General features: G+C 65.6%; 1 protein-coding gene across 1 annotated transcript in view; it reads left to right on the top strand.

Moving 5' to 3' along the window:
* PRDM16 (PR/SET domain 16) overlaps positions 1-18249 on the top strand; it is a 275230-nt gene that overhangs the window by 226513 nt on the left and 30468 nt on the right. The window contains exon 4 of the mRNA XM_054583991.1: positions 9673-9807. Within this exon, the coding sequence (XP_054439966.1) occupies positions 9673-9807 (135 nt within the window). The remainder of the gene's footprint in view (positions 1-9672; positions 9808-18249) is intronic.

Here is an 18249-nt window from a genome sequence, read left to right as displayed (position 1 = left end):
TTCCTGAGCTCGGATGGATGTTTGAACTTGGCCGGTGTGGACGTGAAAGGGGTCCAGGTGGTACCGTGGTGGGGGACATGCTTTTCATACCTGGAATATATTTCGTCAGAGGTGACCGAACCGGCTAGACCGAGGGAGACCTGTTGAACTTAATTGGTTCCATTTGTCATTCTGATCTGGCTCTGCCGCACCTTGGACGATGAATCATTTCCAAACTTGCCGACCTCGCCCGGCGTGGCCACGGCTTGGGGAGGAGGCGGCCGAGGGTTCTCAGGGAGACGGTCCGGGCTGAGCTCACATCTGTGGCAGGTCCGCCTCGCCCACGAGGCAGACAGCGCGGGAGAGCTGGGGGGTCCAGAGGGAACCGTGGGGCTCGGAATCCCGGCATCGCCGCACCCGGTAGCTGAGTGACTCCACGTCCAATGCGCTCGGAGGTCTGGGAGGGAAGGACAGCCCACGGGCTCCCCGTTGCAGAGCCCTGGGGCCCCTTCCCACTCGGCTGGGCGATGGCGGAGCCCCGGGCCCCCTGCAGAAAGCTGGGAGCCTGGCGGGAGAATCCTGACTACGGAGTGTTCGGAGGAGGAGCGGCCCCTCCCTGTGTAAAGCCAAAACGAAGGCGCGGCCAGGTGGCGTTCCTGCGTGTGTGCACCAGGGCCGCTGCGGGGAGGCCCCGGAGCCGGCTCCCGGAGCAGACAGAGGCCGCCCGGTCTGCGCCGGCGGGAGCCCTCTGCCAATGACCATGTTTGTACGTCGGAGCCGCGCGAGAGCTCGCAGTGGGGGCTGGCAAGGTATTTGCTTAGATCTGGCCTGTTGAGTTCTGAGCTATTTGTGGGAGCTGATCTCAAACCACGAGGCTGATACGGAAGGCAATGAGTCACGGGGCTTCTCTCCACCGACGTGTCCCCTGGGGAAGGAAGGAGGGACGGGCTTGGAGAGACTGAGTCATTGGCAGAGACGGCACTAAATATAACCTGGCCGGACCCATCCCGTCTGCCCATCCCTGACTGCCTACTGTGTGCCAGGTCCCCTGGGGCGTGCAGATGGGCAAGCCGGTGGAGCCTCCGCCTCCGCCCCATCGACCCCAGGGAAACTCCCACTGTGACACTGACCGCAGGCCAGCGACACTGTAACATTGGACCCAGGGAAAAACCACAGCCCCGATTTCCAAGGCAGCAGAGTTGACAAGGAGCAGGGTCTGTGCGTCCTGCGGGCAGAGCCCGTGGAGACACGAGAAGAGGGGGTCTGGAAGGGGCGCGGAGGGAGGAGGAAAGACAGGCTCACCGGGCAAAGGCCAGTCTCCGTGGCCTGGGAGCACCTTATCCGTTTGTCCCCCAAAGCTTGATGGGCCACCGCTGTCTGCCTGGCCCTGGGACTCCGCCGAATGAAACCCACCATGGTTGTCCTGTGATGGAGCAGGGGCTGTGGGAGTCCCTCTGGTGTGTGGGATCAGGGCAGGCTTCCTGGGAGAGGTGTCCATGTGTCCTTCCACCTTGACAGCTCCTGGCAGGGTGCTGCCTTATGTCTGACCTTGGGAAGTAGGAGAAGTTGGAGGGGTCTGGGGAAGTTGGGGGACTCTCTGTCTCATCTGTCCTCCCATTCAACAGTCCATTTATCCACCCATCTGCCCATCCAACATCCATCCATCTGTCCATCCGTCCATCTACCCACCCATCCATCCATCATCTATCCACCCATAGATGTAGCGACACTCACAGAGCCTGACTACACCATAGTCCTCGGCAAGGCTCTGCAGAACTTCAGCCTCCCTTGGCCGTGTGGTCAAGTGGAGGAGAGGTAAGAAGGGCAAGGCCAGCTGGCATGCTCAGGGCTGGTCCCCAGAGCACAGGAAAGGGGTGAGACAGGGACCCAGGGCCCAGTGTCCAGCTGGCCTGCCCCATCCTTGCTGTGCAGCATTGGGCCGGTTACCAGCTCCCCTGTGCCTCAGTTTCCTCACCTACAAATGTGACTACAACCGTGGCTGCCCCTCAGGGAGATGCGAGCTTCTGGGGGCTCGGTGGTGAGGCTCCATGGTGACCAGTGTCTGGAGGGACAGTCCGCAGGGGAGCGCCAGAGGGATGTCTGGGAGGGAGCGGCGAGGGGCGTCTGGGCCTCCCTCAGCCCAGATGCTCTGGCTCTCTGAGAGGCGCACGTGGAAGTCACTCCCAGGTGCAGTCTGCACTCTGTCCACAGTGACGGGGACACTGGAGAGGGTCTCAGGGTGACAAGGCCCTGGGCCCCAGGGCGGCTCCCCGCAAGGCCATGGGCTAGAAGGTGCCCAAGTCCCAGACCCGGGGGACGGAGCGGGGGCAGAGGCGCCAGGTGCTCGGGGCGCATCTCGACCTGGCGTTTTGCTTGCACAGCTGCGCTTCTGTCCTGCAAAGAGGGCGTCGGGGCAGCTGGGCTGGGAAGCCCACCCCCCTCGCAGCGCTGAGCCTCTGCGGAAACTCCCCTGCGCCTGGCGGGGGACGGCGCCCGCAGGCAAGCTCTGCAGTTTGTCACCATCTCTGTGGCCAGGGAAAGGTTATGAGTGTGACACCTCACGTGGGCTTCGCGTCGACTCGGCAGGGCCGCTTCCTGTGGGCAGATGGGCTCCCACCTCGTCCGGGCAAAGGCGCCGCCACAGCTGTTTGCTTGGGGTTCTATGGGCTTATTTTTCCCAATCATTTTCATGAACTACAAAAAAAAAAGAAAACAAGAGCGTCTCACTTCAGAATGTCACAGCTGGGGCTGCAGCGTGTGCAACCTTTAGGCTCAGAGCCCCCACACCCGGCTCTGCTCCAGATCAAACGAGGGTTTGAGCAGCGTTTGGGCTGCGAGCATTTTAACCACATCAGCCCCGGGAGCGGGGTGGGGGGCGGGGGAGGGGGCAGGAGTGGGACCTGCGAGCCGGGGGCCCTTTAACAGGCCAGGCCAGGACGTCGGGCCAGGGGCCGTGCTTGTGCCGGGGGCACCCACAGACCGGCCCAGGGTCCCCCACTGTGGCGCTCGGTCGGGGGGCACACAAGGTCAGAGCATTTACACCCAAATTCCACCTGGGTTACCCGAGGCCAGGCCTCTGCAGAGCCCTGTGACGCCGGTTCTGTCCGCGCAGGGTCGAGCGAAAGGGTCCCCAGTCCTGCGGTTGTTTGACCTTCTGGGCGGGTCCAGGTGCAGCCCAAAACCCTCGCGTGGACCCTGTCCTCCAGCCAGGGGCTGAAATCCCGCCTCGGGAAGCGCCTGGGAAAGGGCCACAGAGGTGGGCGGCGGCGGGGCCTCCCTGGGGGGTGAGCGCCGCTGGCCCACCTGCAGCGAGGGAGGCGGCTGGGGTTTTGACTGGGACGAGCCCCACCAGAGGGTGCTGCCAACCCTGCCATCCCCCCCGGGGACGTAAGGCCGGTCCCGCGTGTCCCGGAAAAGGGTGGCGCTGGTGTCGCCAGCCACCCCCGCTCCCCATCCGTCGACTCCCTGGCCCCCTGGGGCCCTCCTGGGCTGGGCAGGAGGGATGACAGCAGCGGCCCCCCCCACCGGCAGGCTTGTCCGTCGGTGCTCCGAGGTCGGACCCGGGTCCCCGCTGGATCCCGGGAGGGCCTGGGCGAGCCTCTCCTTGCTGCTGGATGAGCCTCGACCTCCCCTCCCGTGAAAGAGGCCCGCTCCAACCAGAGCCAGCGAGCCAGGCCGCCACCCTCACCTGGGAGAACTTTCCGCAGCCACAATGCAGGAGGCCTTTAAAGAGAGCTCATCTGTAAACACAGCGCCCCCTACAGAAGGTCTGTGTACACGCGTCTCGGGGACACGCCTTGCGCCATCACGTCTGAAAACCGAGCAGCCTGGGAGAGGGGCTGCCGCTGCAGGGGATGGTCCCCAGGACCCCCGCCCGCCACCCAGCAGACGGCCCAGCCGCCGGCCCGCTGCTCCCCGGGCCCAGGGCTCTGCAGCGACCGGGGCCTTCTCTCCGGGAACACGCGCGCGTTCCGAGAGGCACGCGGGTAGGCGGGAGGGTCTCGAGGGGAAGCTCACAAGAACCCTCTCTCGCCCCTGTCAGAGAGAGGTCTGTGCCGGGGGCAGGGGGCGGAGGCGGGGCGGCGGGAGCCTGGGCCACCCACAGCACATTCCCGGGCGGCCAGAAGCCTGTGCCTGTTGCCACCAGGAGAGCCAGGAAAGGGCCGTCTCTGCCCAGCGCCCCGGCCAGCCCCGCCTGCACAGTCCCGACCAGCAGGCGCAGCCGGGGGAAGCAGTGGGTGCCCCACCACCAGCTCGTGACCCTGGAGTGCCCCCAGAGCCGGGCGTGGGGCTCTGCCGAGGCCAAACGTCCCGCTCCTTAGCCACGGGCCCCCACCCAGCTAAAGGGGAAACCGAGGCAGGGCCCCGGACCACCCCCCACCGCGTGCTGTCAGGTGGAGGATGTGAAATTTCAGGGCTGGAAAGGCACATGCGGTTCAGAGAGCACAGCCTCCCTGGACTCTCCCCAGAGGCATGGCCGCCAAGCCTTCCGTGAACTCTCCTGGTGGCGGGGCACCCGCCCCTCCGCAAGGCTCCTCACCTGTTGGACAGGCTGCCTAGCGAGGCGACTGTGCTGCTGGTGCGGGGGTTTCAGTGACCCTTCTCGCCAGCCGCTACCCCACTGGCGGTCACCCCAAAGGGCCCTGTGTCCGAGCGGGCCTGTGTTTCGTTCATTCAGTCCCATGCAGCCCGAAGAGCTGGTTTGAATCGCCAGTGCGCCATTTCCTTCCAATGGTCCCCTGCGGGCTGGAGTCACCGACTGCAGGCTCACGGGGTGGACGCGACACGTGCTTGGAGGAAGCCCAGCCCAGACACCCCACTCGGACCGTAGATTCGGGGGACCCCCTGGAGGGCGGCCGCGTTTGGGTCGCACCAAAGGGCCGGTGGCCGGGTCCCGCATCAGGCAGCAAGGGACCGCCGCCCAGCACCAGGTGTGCGCGGCCCCTCCTCTCCTCCCGAGTGCCGTGGACACGGTCGGGGGTGTGAGCCCCACGCCGGGGGACCTGGGCAGGGCTTGCCCGGGGACAGGGCCTCAGCTCGCAGCTCCGCTTGGCCGCGTCTCGTCCTCCATTTGTCTGCACAGTGTGTTGGTGCTGCTGGTTTTGTTGCCCTGTCGGTGCAGCCCCCAGACCAGGGAGGAGGAGAAGAAAAAGGGAGAAATAAGATAAGGGGCCGGGGAGGGGGGAAAGCAGAGGAGGAGCCAGAGCCAGTGTGGGGTGGGTGGCCGGCAGTGCCCTAGCGCCCGGGTGTCCAGGTGTTTGCGGGAGATGCCTGGTCAGCCCCGGGAACTCCCGGGCCCCTGGTGGCTGGCCACCATGAATTCACCTGGCGTCTCACCTGAAGTCTGTGGTCCGCGGTTTTCGTCAGATCTTTGAAGGTATCAGTGGCCCCAAAACAGGGCAGAGTGCGGTTTCTGGGGTCCGCGCAGAGAGGCCCCGGTCGTCACGAATGGGGAGCCAGGCCCCCATTGTGGCGGTGGGGGGCGTCGGCCCTGCTATGGCCTCCTCTCCCCAGGCTGTGCTCTTGGGTCTGAGGCCCATGGGCCCTGGTCCTCATGTCCCTGCTGCCCGGGAACTGTTCGGTGGGGGCCAGGGTCAGCTGGGCGTCCAGGGAGCCCCCCGCTTCTTCCAGGCACAAGCCCCAGAACCACCAGCTGGCTCCGTGCCCGCCCTCCCGTGAGCTGGGGTGGGGGGCAGCTGGCTCCTCCTTGGCACAATCCCCCCGCATCACCTGTTCTTCCTGGAAGCAGCCCCCTGCGCCCGCCCCTCGGCCCCGCCTCCCTCCCAGCCCGAGCGGGGGTGGGGGCCCCCCCGCGCCTGGACTCTGGCCGCCCGGCAGTCGTGGCCCTCCCGCCAGCCCCACTGCGCACCAGCGCCGGGGCGCCTGCCAGCCGAGCCCCGTTCTGAGGGTGAGGAGGGGGGTCTGCAAGCTCTTCCAGGCCCCGTCCACACGCAGACGGAGGTGTTCCCTGAACGCCCCCTGCCCCTCCTCCCAGCAGGAGAAAGGCCTTGCTGTTCCGAGTCTCGCAGACCCCGTCAACCGCCACAAGGATGTGTGTGCATGTGCGTGTGGGTCTAGAGACTGTGCGGCTCCATGGCCCTCGGAGAAGGGGTCAGGGGCGAGGAGGAGCCCCTCCCGGGTGCCCACCGGCTGCTGGAGGCGGGCGCTGGCCCGGGGCTTCAGGGGGCCGCGTGCGAGCCACAGGGCCCGGGGCCGAGGGCGGCCTGGGTGCTCCATCCTGCGCGCTCGGAGCCCATCGGGCGAGCGGACGGCAGACGCCCGGGCGTCCCCTCCTGTGTGCTCGCCCCCGCGGGGCCGGCGGCTGGCCGTGCCCGTGAGGCGGGAGGGAAGCAGCCCACAGAGAGCCCGCAAATTACAAGTGCAGGAAAACCTCAAATGATGTGCAAAAAAATTGTCAAGGTTACGAGAATTTTTCCATTCCTTTGCTTTATAACTCGGCGTTTCTGATGGGGGTGATTTACGAGCTGGGGGAGCTGGCAGGGACGAGGGGCTGGGGGTTTCCGAGCGGAGGGCGCAGGCGTCAGGGTGGCTTCCTCCGAGGGCTCTGGCCCCCGCGGGAGCGCAGACTGGGCCTGGGGTCAGGCCGGAGAGCGCGGCTCCACGCGGGGAGGCCTCAGGACGGGTCAACGCTCCATCTGGAGCCTCTCGGAGGGAGGGTTTTCATCTCTTTGGAAGGAGAGGGTTAACTGAGACCACTTCTGACACCCCAGCAGGCCAGCCAGGCTGCCCACCAGGGAGAAGGGACCCCTCTGGCCTTTAGGGACCACCAGGAAGTAAACACCACCCAGTGACCGCTCTCATGCTCAGGGCTGGGACCAGGCCTTCTGGACCGAGGAGGAGGGACATTTCCCAAGAGTGACCATGAAACGGAGGGTGCTGACCAGCGTGAGAGCACACTGGGGGCCGGGGGGGGGGCCCAGAAGAGCATGGCCTCCAAGCCAGGCCCTGGAGCCTGGGAGGGACAGGGACAGCGGAAGGCCCCAGCACAGCGTCCCGTGGGGGTGAGCAGCCAGCTGTGCCCATGAACGGACGCCCTTGGGCGAGCCGAAGGCGTGCGCCCCGGTGCAGGGAAGGCTTGGAAGGACGTGGGCCGTGTGCAGATTCCGGCGGCGCCGTCCCGTGGGCAAGAGAGAGGCTGTCCTGGGAGGGGTGGCGGGCAGGCTCCCGGGAGGCAGGGCCCCCTCCGGGGGTACCCCGGGTCGCATCCGGTCAGAGACAGACCCGACTGCCAGGGAGCGCGGCGGGCCCGCGCCTGCAGGTGTGGACTTGCTCGTTGGCGCACGGAAGGCGGTGGGGTGGGGTGGGGCCCGATCTGTCCCTGCCCTCACTCAGCCTTCTGGGCTTTTCTCCACTCCCCCAGCCCGACCTGAACAAGTTCTTTGAGGACCTATAGGGTCCGGCATGCTCGCGGGGTGACAGAGGGAAAGGGGACGTCAGAGGAGCCCCCTGCTCCGTGCTGGGAGCCCCTCGCTGTAGTGGACGCACCTCCAGGGTGGGTCTGCAGGTGGGCCGCCGAGTCCAGGGCCCCACTGGGGACGTGTGAGGAGGGGCGAGGGGGCGGGGGTCCTGGAAGGGGGCGAAGGCGGCTGGTGGGGGTGGACGGGGCCAGCTCCTCACTGGAGCTGGTTTGTCTTTTCCCAAAACACAGCGACTGCCGCCGACACGCACCCCACGCGTATACACGCGTGCACATGCGTGCACACTGCACGGCAAGGACCTCCCAAGCACTTGGCGCCGTCGTTCTTTGTCAGTTAGTTACGCGGCCCTCCTTCCATGGGGTTCTGGGAGACAGGCCCCAGGCCCTGGGGGTCGCGGTGAGGCAGCGCCCTGAGCCGGCTGGACCGCAGCAGCAACGCGGTCCCAGGCTCTGCGCCGTGGACAGGGGCCGGGGGGCGGGGGGAGACAGAGAAAGATACACACACACGCAGGGCAAGAGAGACGACAGAGAGGCACAGTGGCCCTGCCGGCCCCCGTGTGGCACATGCCGGGGGTGGGGACCGCAGGGCGCTCCAGCCCCCCATCGGCCCCCACGCTCCCCTCTGTGACGGGGGGGCCGCCTCACCGGCAGAGGTGCTGCCGACCACAGGCTTTGTGTGGTGGGTCCTTTCGATGGGTTTCCTGCAGTGGCGGTGGGAGGTGAGAGGAGGCCCCAAGAGGCCTTCACACTCCCCCGCCCGCCCGCCCAGCAGGCCCCGCCCTCCCGGCCTGCCGGGAAGGTTCTGCAGGGGCTGGGGACCGGGAGGCTGGGACGGGCCGGGGGCGGCGGGCTCCGCTGCCCCGCCATCCCTCCCTCTCTGTCCCCCCGTCCCCACCTGCCCGTCCTGGTCTCCACCCTGCCCAGATCCTCTGGTTTCCTCTCATTTAGAATTAGGCCCCTTGGGTGCAAGTCCCCCTGAAATGGGGAATTCTCAGACCCGAGGCCGCCTGGCTCGCGGCCCCTTGCTGACCAGCCTACACAGCGGGCCGTGCAGCCGGGGTCCCCAGCGTGTCACTCGGAGGCTTGTCCTTTAGAGCAGGAGCTGCCATGGGCTCCAGGAGGGGCCGTGGGTGTGGGCACGTGGACAGGCTAGCGGCAGGTTCCGGGTCCCCCCAAAGCTGCGGGGGCCCTTGGCCCTTAGGAAGTGTCTGTGGGTACTGGGGGACCACCCGCACTGTCCACATGGCCCGCGGATTCCCTGGCCAGAGGCGTCCTCTCCGGGCCCCGGGGACGGCGTCCTTCCCTTTCCGGCCCCTGCGCGGTCCCTGGGCCCTGGGGAGGGCGTCTCGTGGGGCAGGCCAGCGCGCCCGGAGCCTGCCACCTCTGCTTGCCCGGGACAGGTCGCCTCCCCCAGCCCCGGCTGTGCTGGTCCTCCTGACGCTCTGCTCCTTCACCCGCTCGGCGGGACACACCTGCCCCCCGGGACTGCAACGGGGCGGGGGCTAGAGCCCCCTTCCCCTCCCGAGCTGGGCCGCCCCGGATGGTCACCCCGATGCGGCTGCTGCCGTGCCTCCGTGGGGACAGAGCGGGTGGCGGTGGGGAGGGGCCCCACCCCAGCTCCCCTGGGGGGTCCCTCTCGGAGCTGGGCCAGCAGGGAGGCCTGTCTGTGCACAAAGGAGCCGCTCCGAGGTGGCCCTGAGCAGCTGCCAGGCAGGGAAGCGTTAGCGGTGGCGGCCGGAGGGGCCCGTGGCCCGCGGGCGTGAGAGAGGCCGCGTGGCTGCAGGCCACGGTGTCAGATGGAACTTTCCACTTTCCAGAAACAACGTTGTCTGGCTTTCAGGGCGAGGTGCACACGGGCGTGAATGCGCACACGCACGCCCCGCTCGCCGGCAGCCGCACCCCCGACACCTTCTCCTTCGAGAGCGGCTGTCACTGCCCTGCCCCCGCCTCTCCCCGGCAGAGGGCTCTGCTCTGCGACCCAATGTCCTGGGCTTTCTCACACGTGGGGCACCTTTGGTGGGGAGCGTTTGCAACGCTGGTGGCCCTTTTAATTCTGGGCCAGTGATCTGCTGGGTGAGAAAAGAGAAGGCCCCCTCCCCTCGCTGGGCTGCGGGGGCTCCTGGGCGGGCGCGCGGGCGGGCCGAGGGCCTCGCTGATGGCCAGGTGCTGAACTGCCTGCTCCTCTGAGCCCAAGCTGCCGGTCTCTTGTGAAGAGGATGCTTCTGACCTGCTTGGTTTTCTGTCTTCCCCGGCAGGTCTCCGAAGACCTGGGCGGCGAGAAGTTCTGCGTGGACGCCAGTCAGGCCGGGGCCGGCAGCTGGCTCAAGTACATCCGGGTGGCGTGCTCCTGCGATGACCAGAACCTCACCATGTGTCAGATCAACGAGCAGGTAGGTGCGCGGCTGCACGGGGACCTTGCCACCAAGGCGGAGAGGTGCGGGGGCCCCGCTGAGACGGCCCGCTGACCTCTGCCGTATACTTTCGCCAAGCCCCGACCTGCCATAGGGGTGGCCATTTGACTCTTGGGCAGTGCAGGGTTTCCGGGAGCTCGGCGACACCCCGTGGAGGCTCCATTGTGGCCTGGCAGCCTCGGGGAGCCAAAAGCTGATGGTGTGGGTGAGGAAAAGCGTCCCGAGCAAACACACCGCCGCCCCCCCCGCCCCTGGCCGAGTCTGTGCTCCCATGGGGACCGCGGCCGGGCAGGCACGGGAGGGGCACGGAGCGGGAGCCATCTGCCTGCAAGAGCGCTGTGTCTAAGCCTGCTGTTGAGCCAAGCCCCCCGGAAGGGTCGGTGCCGAGTGTCGGAAGGCTGACACGGCCCCGCCACCCACGACCCCGGCGCCGCTCCGGCAGCCGGGGCAGCCTGCCAGGGCGACGCGCTCGCCGTGGGCATCCGGTCCAGCCCGCGTGCAGGCACCGCCGGCCCTGGCTCTGAGTGGCCGATGCCCTGACGCACACGCTGACCGGGGCAGAAGACGCCGCGTGGAGTTTCTTGGGACCAGAACGGCGGTGTGTCCCGGGCGGGGAGCTGCTCTGGGGATGGCTTTAATTACAAGTGTGCAAGTGGCCCCGCAGCCTCTTGGCTCCGCGCCTCCACAGCCGGGCCCCTCGGGCCGCGCTCTTGCTGTGTTCCTGGGGGCCCGGGGGCCCGGGGAGCGGGGCGGGCCCTCCCATCAGGGCTGTTTGCTTTTGCCTGTACTATCTTGGGGTTACACATGAGATTTCATTTGCAAAAAGGATTCCATTGCTTTCAAAAAATGTTTGCGCAGACCACATAACAAAAGGCACATTCTCGCGTCGCCTGTGCGAACCATTAACGCCAGCTCGAGGCTCTTGACGTTGGGGAAGCGGTTTGGCATTAATAAATGCGGGGAGCGCGACCAGGGCGGTCCCTGGACCCCCGTGGGCGGGCGGGCGGCTCTCCCTCATCTGCTCAGTGTCCCCAGCGGGGAGCAGCCAGACCGAGCAGGGCTCCCCAGGGCACAAGCTGGTGCCGGACGCCACGAGGCTCGAATCTGCCACTGCCACCAGGACATTGCAGCTCTTAGTGAGGACCCGATATTTTGAGAGTAATTTTTTTCCTGATTGGAAAAAAAAATTAAAAACCCTAAAAATCTACAGATATAAAGCAAAAGAATACTCATACCAATTAGACCAGAACTTGAAGAGAACTTTTCTTCCTAGATGACAGTGAATTTTGAGCAAAGGAGAGTTAGACTTAAGGCCGTGGGAGGGCGGTCTGGCCGCCCTTGGCTTTGGGACAGCGCGTGCCCTCGGCTGTGGACGGCAGCCCGCGGGACCGGGCCGCCGACGCGCTTCGGCGACACGCAGAGGAGAGTAATATCAAAGCGTCCCCGTTTTCCATGTGGGGGACCCACATGCGAGCGCGCCGGACCCTGAGTGAAGCGGGAAAGTCGGCATCTTCACGCGGCAAGCTTTTCCAAAAGCAAACAGATGTATAATCTCACGTATAATCTTCTCAGAGAGCAGCCGGGAGAGCGGCCTGTCTTCAAACATCTTTGTTTCATTGTTAATGTTTCGAGGGAGCCCAGGGAGCGTCTGTTTCAGCTCTGTGGTGGATGCAAGTGGAACGCCGGCCTTGCCTGCTCCTTCCGCCCTCAGGAGCGGCAGAACCGCTGTCCCCGGGCGGAGGAGGCGCCCTGCGCTCCTCTGAGCCTCTCCCATCAGCGTCCCCGGCCGGCGCTGGCCGGCGGCAGCTGGGTCCCGCCGTCAGCACCTCACGCGGCTCCATCCCCGAACTCCTTGGGAGGGCTCCCCGCCCGCCTGCCTGCCGGGGAGAGAAACCTCTCCAACACGGCCTCAGGGGGCCATCACCCCAGCGTTAGGACACCAGCTCGGAGCGAACGTGGGGCGCGCACGCAGCAAAGGTGCCGCCGCAGTGGCCCGAGCAGAGGAAACCTGCACTTGGAACTCGTGGAGCACCCACCCTCCGCGGGGGAGAGGAGCCCTGCGCCTGGGGCAGCCCCCCGGACCACGCGGAGACATCTGGTGTCACAGGGCACCCGAGGTGCCCCTCAGCCCACAGGCTTTGCTGGCGGCCGGCCCTCAGGGGCCCAGATGGACTCGGAGCAGCGAGTGGCTGTCCAGCACAAGGCGCGGGTCCGGCCTTGCCCTTCCCGGAGAGCCCTCAGACGGCCGCCACTGCCCACCACCCTCAGCGTCCCTCGCACACCCTGCGCCCCTCCCCAGGGGTTCGGGGAGACAGTGAACTGGGCTCAGGAGAACTCAGCGAGCGTCCGAGGTTCCCTGCAGATGCCCCCGCCTGCGGCCATGGGAGGTGCCATCACAGAGCGCCCCCCCACGCCCCTCCCAGGCAGCGGCGGCCTCCGGGGCCACGTGGAGTTGGCCGTCTTCTCCACGGGCCGCGTGGTGCCCGTGGGTGTGGGACTCAGGGCTCATGGCCGCCCCTCCGGGCTCTCCTCTTTACCACGGCCCCTTCTGCTCGGTCGGTCCCCTGTGGCTCTGAGAGGCCCATCGCCCCAGGGGACCTCAGGGAGAAAGTGGCCTGGCACTGCGACCCGCTCCCCGGGCGCCCTCCTCGGGGGCCGCCTCCCCGCGTCTCTGGATGGGGGTCCCCAAGCAGCAGAAGCCACGCTGGGCCCTGGGTGACCTCCTGGACCTGGCCCCGTCACCTCACAGGTGACTAGGTTTGCTACCCCGTGGGGACCCCGGCGGTCCTGAAGCCACGCAGGCGTCGGGGCCACCGGGAGCAAAGCACCCACAGCAGCGAGCTGGGGTCGCCGAGTCTCCCCCTTCCATCGCTGGGGGTGGCCGGGCTGGTCCGCTCACCTGCGCAGCAGGAACGGGGACGAAGGAGAGTCTCGGGCCTCTGTCCCGGCGGCCTCGCCTCCCCCACCGTGTGGTTCATATCCCCCAGTTGCTAGCAAACAGGTTGGCTCGGAATGATTCAGGAGGCTCGGCTCCCGGCTTCGTTCTAACGTTTGGAAAGAAAACAAAAGCTGGGCCATCCAGCGCCCAACGGGGAGGGAAGGCGGCAGGGGGCTCCCACACCGCCTCAGCAGGGCAAGGATGTTGGTGGCGAGGTGGCGACTGCCCATGCGGCTGAGGATGGTGTGACGTGAGGCTGGGGCCACACACACGTTGGGAAGCAGGGCTTGGGGCTGTGCCCCCTCCCCCACCCCGGGCCGAATGAGGGACTCGGGCTGACGGGGCGCCGGCCGCTCAAAGTGGAAACAGAGCGGCTCACTCCTTTTCCCGGTCAAACAAAGGCATTTCACGCGCAGATTAGCCCGCTGATGACCCCGGGCCGTGCAGGAGCCCACGCTGTTCCTGACCCGGGCCTGGGGCTGCAAGCCCGCGGCGCTCGCTGCCCGCGGCGCGGGGCGCTGGGGCGCTTTGCTTTTGCTTTCGTTTCTGCCGCCCTGGCGCAGACCCTCCGTCTGCTGGGGGCTGGGATTTTCAACGACAGGCCTCTGACACCCCGCCTGCTCGGCCCCGTCGCCGGGACAGTCCCCCTCTGCCTTTGCGTTCTCCCCCTGACGGTTTTATAAAGTGAAAACTGTAAGAGAATTGGCCGTAGCTTTAAACAGCGGCTTCCAACAATTAGACACGATTTTCCTTTTGAAAACGAGAGGGGCAGGGGATTCGGTTTGGCAGTTCCTAACCAAGTTCCGAAGGACTTAAAAATGCATCCGATTTGTTCTGAGTCAGAAAGCGGTCCGATTTTATAGGGTCTTCTTCAGAGCAAACGGACCCTCTTTTTGGCAAACAAGATATAAATTCAGCTAACTGCACTGTCAGAATACGCGCCGGCTGTAATCATTCCTCAGAGTGCGTATTCTTTTCCTCCTTAATCAAATGGAATGCTTTATTGCAAGAAGCCATTTAAGAATGATGAAGACAATTTAACTTTGACCAGTAATTTATAGAGAGAGAGGGAAATAATATCCAGACCCAAACGGTACACCTAAGAGATAAGTGTGCGGATTTATTTTTAATGCTCAAGCGCCTGGGAAGGCAGCAGAAGATACACAGCAAAATGTAAAGATTTAGGCTTTGGTCACGCGTGAGCAGAGCGGCACGTGGCAAATCAAACACCAAAGCGTCACCTCTCTCGGCCAGAGCAAGGATCGTCCGCCTGCCCCTGGGTCCTGCGGATGGGGCCGAACCCCGCGCCGCTGTCCCCTGGCTTGGCCCTGAGAAGCCAGGCACCGCGCCAGGCCGGAGGGCACTCCTGCCGCGGAGGCCCAGACGGGGGCACAGGGACAGACAGACCCCCGACGCTGCCCCTGCGGGATCTTGGAGCATCGCCTGGGCTGTTTTCTAAACTGCACCAGCTCAACCCCTCAGCCAGCCACAGGGCTCTGGCGTCCTCCGCTGTCCCAGGGAGAGGTGGCCCACTGTTTGGGGACAGCAAATAGTGAAGATGCACAGTGCCACTTCGAGTCCTTAAAGCAATGAGGCGGCGCAGGCACACACTTCGCCTCTTAGGTGTCCCCAAGAGACAAAAAAGAAGGGAAAGAAAAGACAACACCCGCCCCGGCGTAACCCTCAGACCAGCGTCCCCTTTCAGGGAGACGGGCAACGGTGGCCGCGCTGCTGGATGGGCCTGCTTGCCTGGTTTGCGCAGACGGATCCGGTTCCCAGACCCCCTCGCCACGTGCTGCTTCCGTGAGGAGCCCGGCACCGCACCCAGAGGCTCGGTGAATTCACGCGCAGCTGGATTTCAAAATCCAGGACGGAGAGAGGCTGGTTTTGTTCCAGACAAGCAGCCCACTGAAAGAGGTTTCAACTCATGCAAACGCTCCTTTCAAGTTTCTCAAACTGGTCAAAACGGGGGAGAGACGTTGTCCAGTTCCCTTGATCACTTTCGTGTGTTTGAGAAAACCCGCTTGTTCCCGGGCGGCCGGCGCCAGCTGCAGCCCGTGCGCTGGGCCGGGGGCTGGGCAGAGCCGGTTGTCCCCAGGGCAGCGGCCCTTCAACGGAACAAGTCTACGCTTAGGTGGAAATCAAAACGGGGGAACTATGGAAGTGTTTGTATTAGAAGATAGCATTTATCCTTGTGAACTGAATTGATATTTTTTTTAAAAAACACCCTGAAGAACTATAAAGAAGCAGGGAACCAAACTGACAGCCGTTATAGATTGGAAATACTTCTTTGTCTCAAAGAACGTGGTCGGGAGAAATGATGTTCATTTTCAGCAGCGCCGCTGGAAACGGACGTGGCCTGTTCGAAATCCAACTCTTCTGTGGCAAGTTCTCGGCCCCTCGTTGGGAACGTGGCCACTGGCGTGTCCCTCCCTCCGTTCACCTCCAAGGAGCGCCCCTCGTGTCTGGGGGGTGACAGAGGAGAGGGAAACAGGCAGGGCCCCGCGGAGGAAGCGACAGAGCCCAGGGCCGGTGCGGATGTTGTTTGCTCGTGTTCAATGAGGCCCTTGTCATACAAAGTGGACCTGGGCTGTGGAAGCAAGGACTTAGCTTCAGATCCAGCCTGCCTGGCAGCGTTACTTTAAAAGCTGTTTAGAGCGGACATTTATTGGCGCTAGTAAACTCAGCGGCTGCCGCGTGGGGCTGGAACCCAGGAGAGGTGGTGTCACAGCAGCTGGGCGCGGGCTGCAGCCCCAGGCAGCATCTAAACAGGGCGAGCAGTCCCGGCTGGTCAGAAAAAGGCACAGGCATTTAGATTTGTCGCTTGAACAAAACATGCGTCTCCTTCCTGCTGCTGAGCCCGCAGGGAAGGGCTTGGGAGAGGAGGCCCTGGCCCTGGAGAGACGGACCCTCTCCCCGCCCCGGGAGCCTCGCGGTCCCTGCCCCCGACGCTGACGCGGCCCTCGGGCCTGAGTCTGATGGACAGGGGGCAGACAATAAAAGGAAGGCGATAAACCGACTTCGGGAATTTTAAGGGGCTGTCATAACATTTCGCAGGCCCCAGAGGGCAGGGCCCGCCCAGGACAGCGAACATGCAGTTGGCCGGCCCCTCGAGCCGGGAGCAGCCAAGCCTCTGTCCCACCTAAGCCCGGCCTTTGTCCCGTGAAGTCAATGGACCCACCGTGCTTTGTCAGCGCCTGGCTGATAAGGGTTTTGTGCCTCTGGGGACCGGTCGTAAAAATGCCTGCGTAGCTTCTGTGCGGACCTCCACGCAGCCGGCTGGCGAAGGCGGACCCTGAGTTTGGAAAAGTTTGCACTGATTCGCCCCTCCTCCAGGTGGAGGCCGGTGGCAACAGTGCCCCCTACCCCCACCCCTCCGGGCTCCCGATGAACACTAACAGCGATGAATTCCATCGGCAGCTCAAAGTCCGGGGGTGGTTAGGGCTACCGCCCCGCCGCCGCTCTCGGTCCTGCGCTCGCCCGCAGGCGTGCGGCCCGCAGCGGGGGCGGCGGCGGCGGCGGGGGCGGCGGCGGCGCGAACAGCTCCCTGAGGCCCAGCGCCCTCTGCCGCTCCAGAGGAGGGTCGGTCCCCCGGGAGGCCGCGCGGCCTCGGAGGGCGTCAGAGGAGGGAGTCAGGTGGCCCTCGGACCGGGGGTGTGGGTGCAGAAGGGTCCCAGCTAGGAAGGTGTGGGCGACAGGACCCGGCGGCCTCGGAGCGCTGATGGGGGACGGGAAGGGGGCGGGGGGTGAGGGGGCGTCGGAGTAGGAAGTCCGGCGCCCTAGGAGCCACTGGAGACCCAGGAGCCCTCCAAGAGGGAGCGGGGGCGGGGTGGGGGGTGGGAGGGTTGGTCCTGGGAGGCCAGTCGGCCCTCAAAGGGGGTGAGGTGGATTGGTGGAGGAGGGGGACGGCGGCACCCAGCCTCGCCAGCCAGAGGGGAGCGGGAACCCCGGAGCGGAAACCCGGCAGCCGGACCCGCGGAGGGCGCAGCAGCCCGGGAGGCGCGCGCAGAGCCAGGACGAGGTCAGAGCGCGCCGCCCGCCTCTCGCGCCGTGGGCCCTCGCGGGGCAGCGGACGCGGCGCGGAGGGACGCCGCGGGCGGGTCCACATTGCCCTCTAACGGGGACCTGCGGGAGCCGCCGCTCTGGTCCCGGCCTGGCCCTCCCTCCCTGTGCAGGGGGCTCCCCAGCCTGCGTACAGAGACGCGGAGGCGCGGGTGCTGCTGGCGCCCGCCCGGTGGCATTAAACACGCACTTGCTGGATGTGCTTGCTGACTATCCAAATGGAAGTGCGACGTCCCCGCTTATTGATGGCCAACCCCTGACTCGCCACCCTCGACGCTCAGGGACACTCGGGTAGAGCCTCAGGTGCACTGTGGGTCGGATTTTGAAAACTAACAGCTCAAGTCTAATTATTCCAGAAACAAGGATGTGACCAACCACTGTGTAATTTTCAGGATAAAATGATACAAAACTGGCATGTTAATAACAGCTGGTTCAATTACAGAAGTTGATACAGCCCAGTGTCTACTCCACATTTCAAAACCCGCCCTTATTTTCCGGGCGTCCTGAGGGGCCCGGCCTGGTGCCGTGACTGGTGAGCGCAGCCAACGGGCCGTGGCCCCAGGGAGCTGTGTGCCGGCCATAGCTTTGCTGCGAGCAGCTCCGTGGCCCGGAGTCCCGGAAGGACGTCCGGGGGGCGCAAGAAGGCTGCGTGGCTAAGGGGTCCCTTTGTGGGTCCAGGGGTGTCCCCGTGGGGTGAGGACTGGCAGTTTGTGAGGAAGTCCCCAGCTGGACGTGCCCTGGGGAGGGGAAAGGCTCCAACGCGCGGTCAGGAAGCTCAGCCTGGCAGATGTTTCCCGGGGCCGCAGGGGCGGGGCCCTGTGCCCTCTCAGCCTCTGGGATGCCTGACCCCGCCCAGCGGCTGCTGGGAGGACTGGCCGGACCCCTGTCCCTCAGGCCTGCCAGGGGGTGGAGAGGAGCCTCCGCCCCCTGGTATCCCGGGACAGGTGGGTGTGTCTCGGGTCTGTCTCTGACCTGCCAGCCTGTCCTGTGGCCGGGCCTTCGGGCTTCCAGAAGCTCCTTGGTTGCAGTTTGACCAGATACCCACGCGCCAGGTGGTAGGCAGTGCTTTGGCCTGAAAGATGCCCCCTCTGTCTGATCGTCCCAAATTTAAGAGGCGGGATTCCCCGGGATCAGCTTTGCTCACACGGGGCGCGAAGCCCCCGCCCCTGCCCCAGAGCATGTGCGTCCCCGGCTGGGCAGAGGGCCGTGCTCCCCAGCGAGACGAGGAAGGCTCGGTCTTCTCCCAGAGCCACTGACCGCAGGCGCGGCTCCCTGGGCCCCGCCCCACGTGGCCCTGGCCACGCCGCCCTTCTGTGGCGCTCGAGTGTCCCGGATGACGGCCGCCACCCCCGTGCCGATGGTCCTGTCCCAGGAGACGCACCGATGCGCTGGGGCCGCCCGGAGCATCGAGGCTGTACATC

This window comes from Pteronotus mesoamericanus, unplaced genomic scaffold (assembly GCF_021234165.1).
Source record: "Pteronotus mesoamericanus isolate MK-2021 breed Mesoamerican mustached bat unplaced genomic scaffold, CSHL_Meso_final contig_1193, whole genome shotgun sequence".
Taxonomy (NCBI): domain Eukaryota; kingdom Metazoa; phylum Chordata; class Mammalia; order Chiroptera; family Mormoopidae; genus Pteronotus; species Pteronotus mesoamericanus.
Note: the sequence above shows the minus strand (reverse complement) of the source record. Positions and strands in the feature narration are given on the sequence as shown.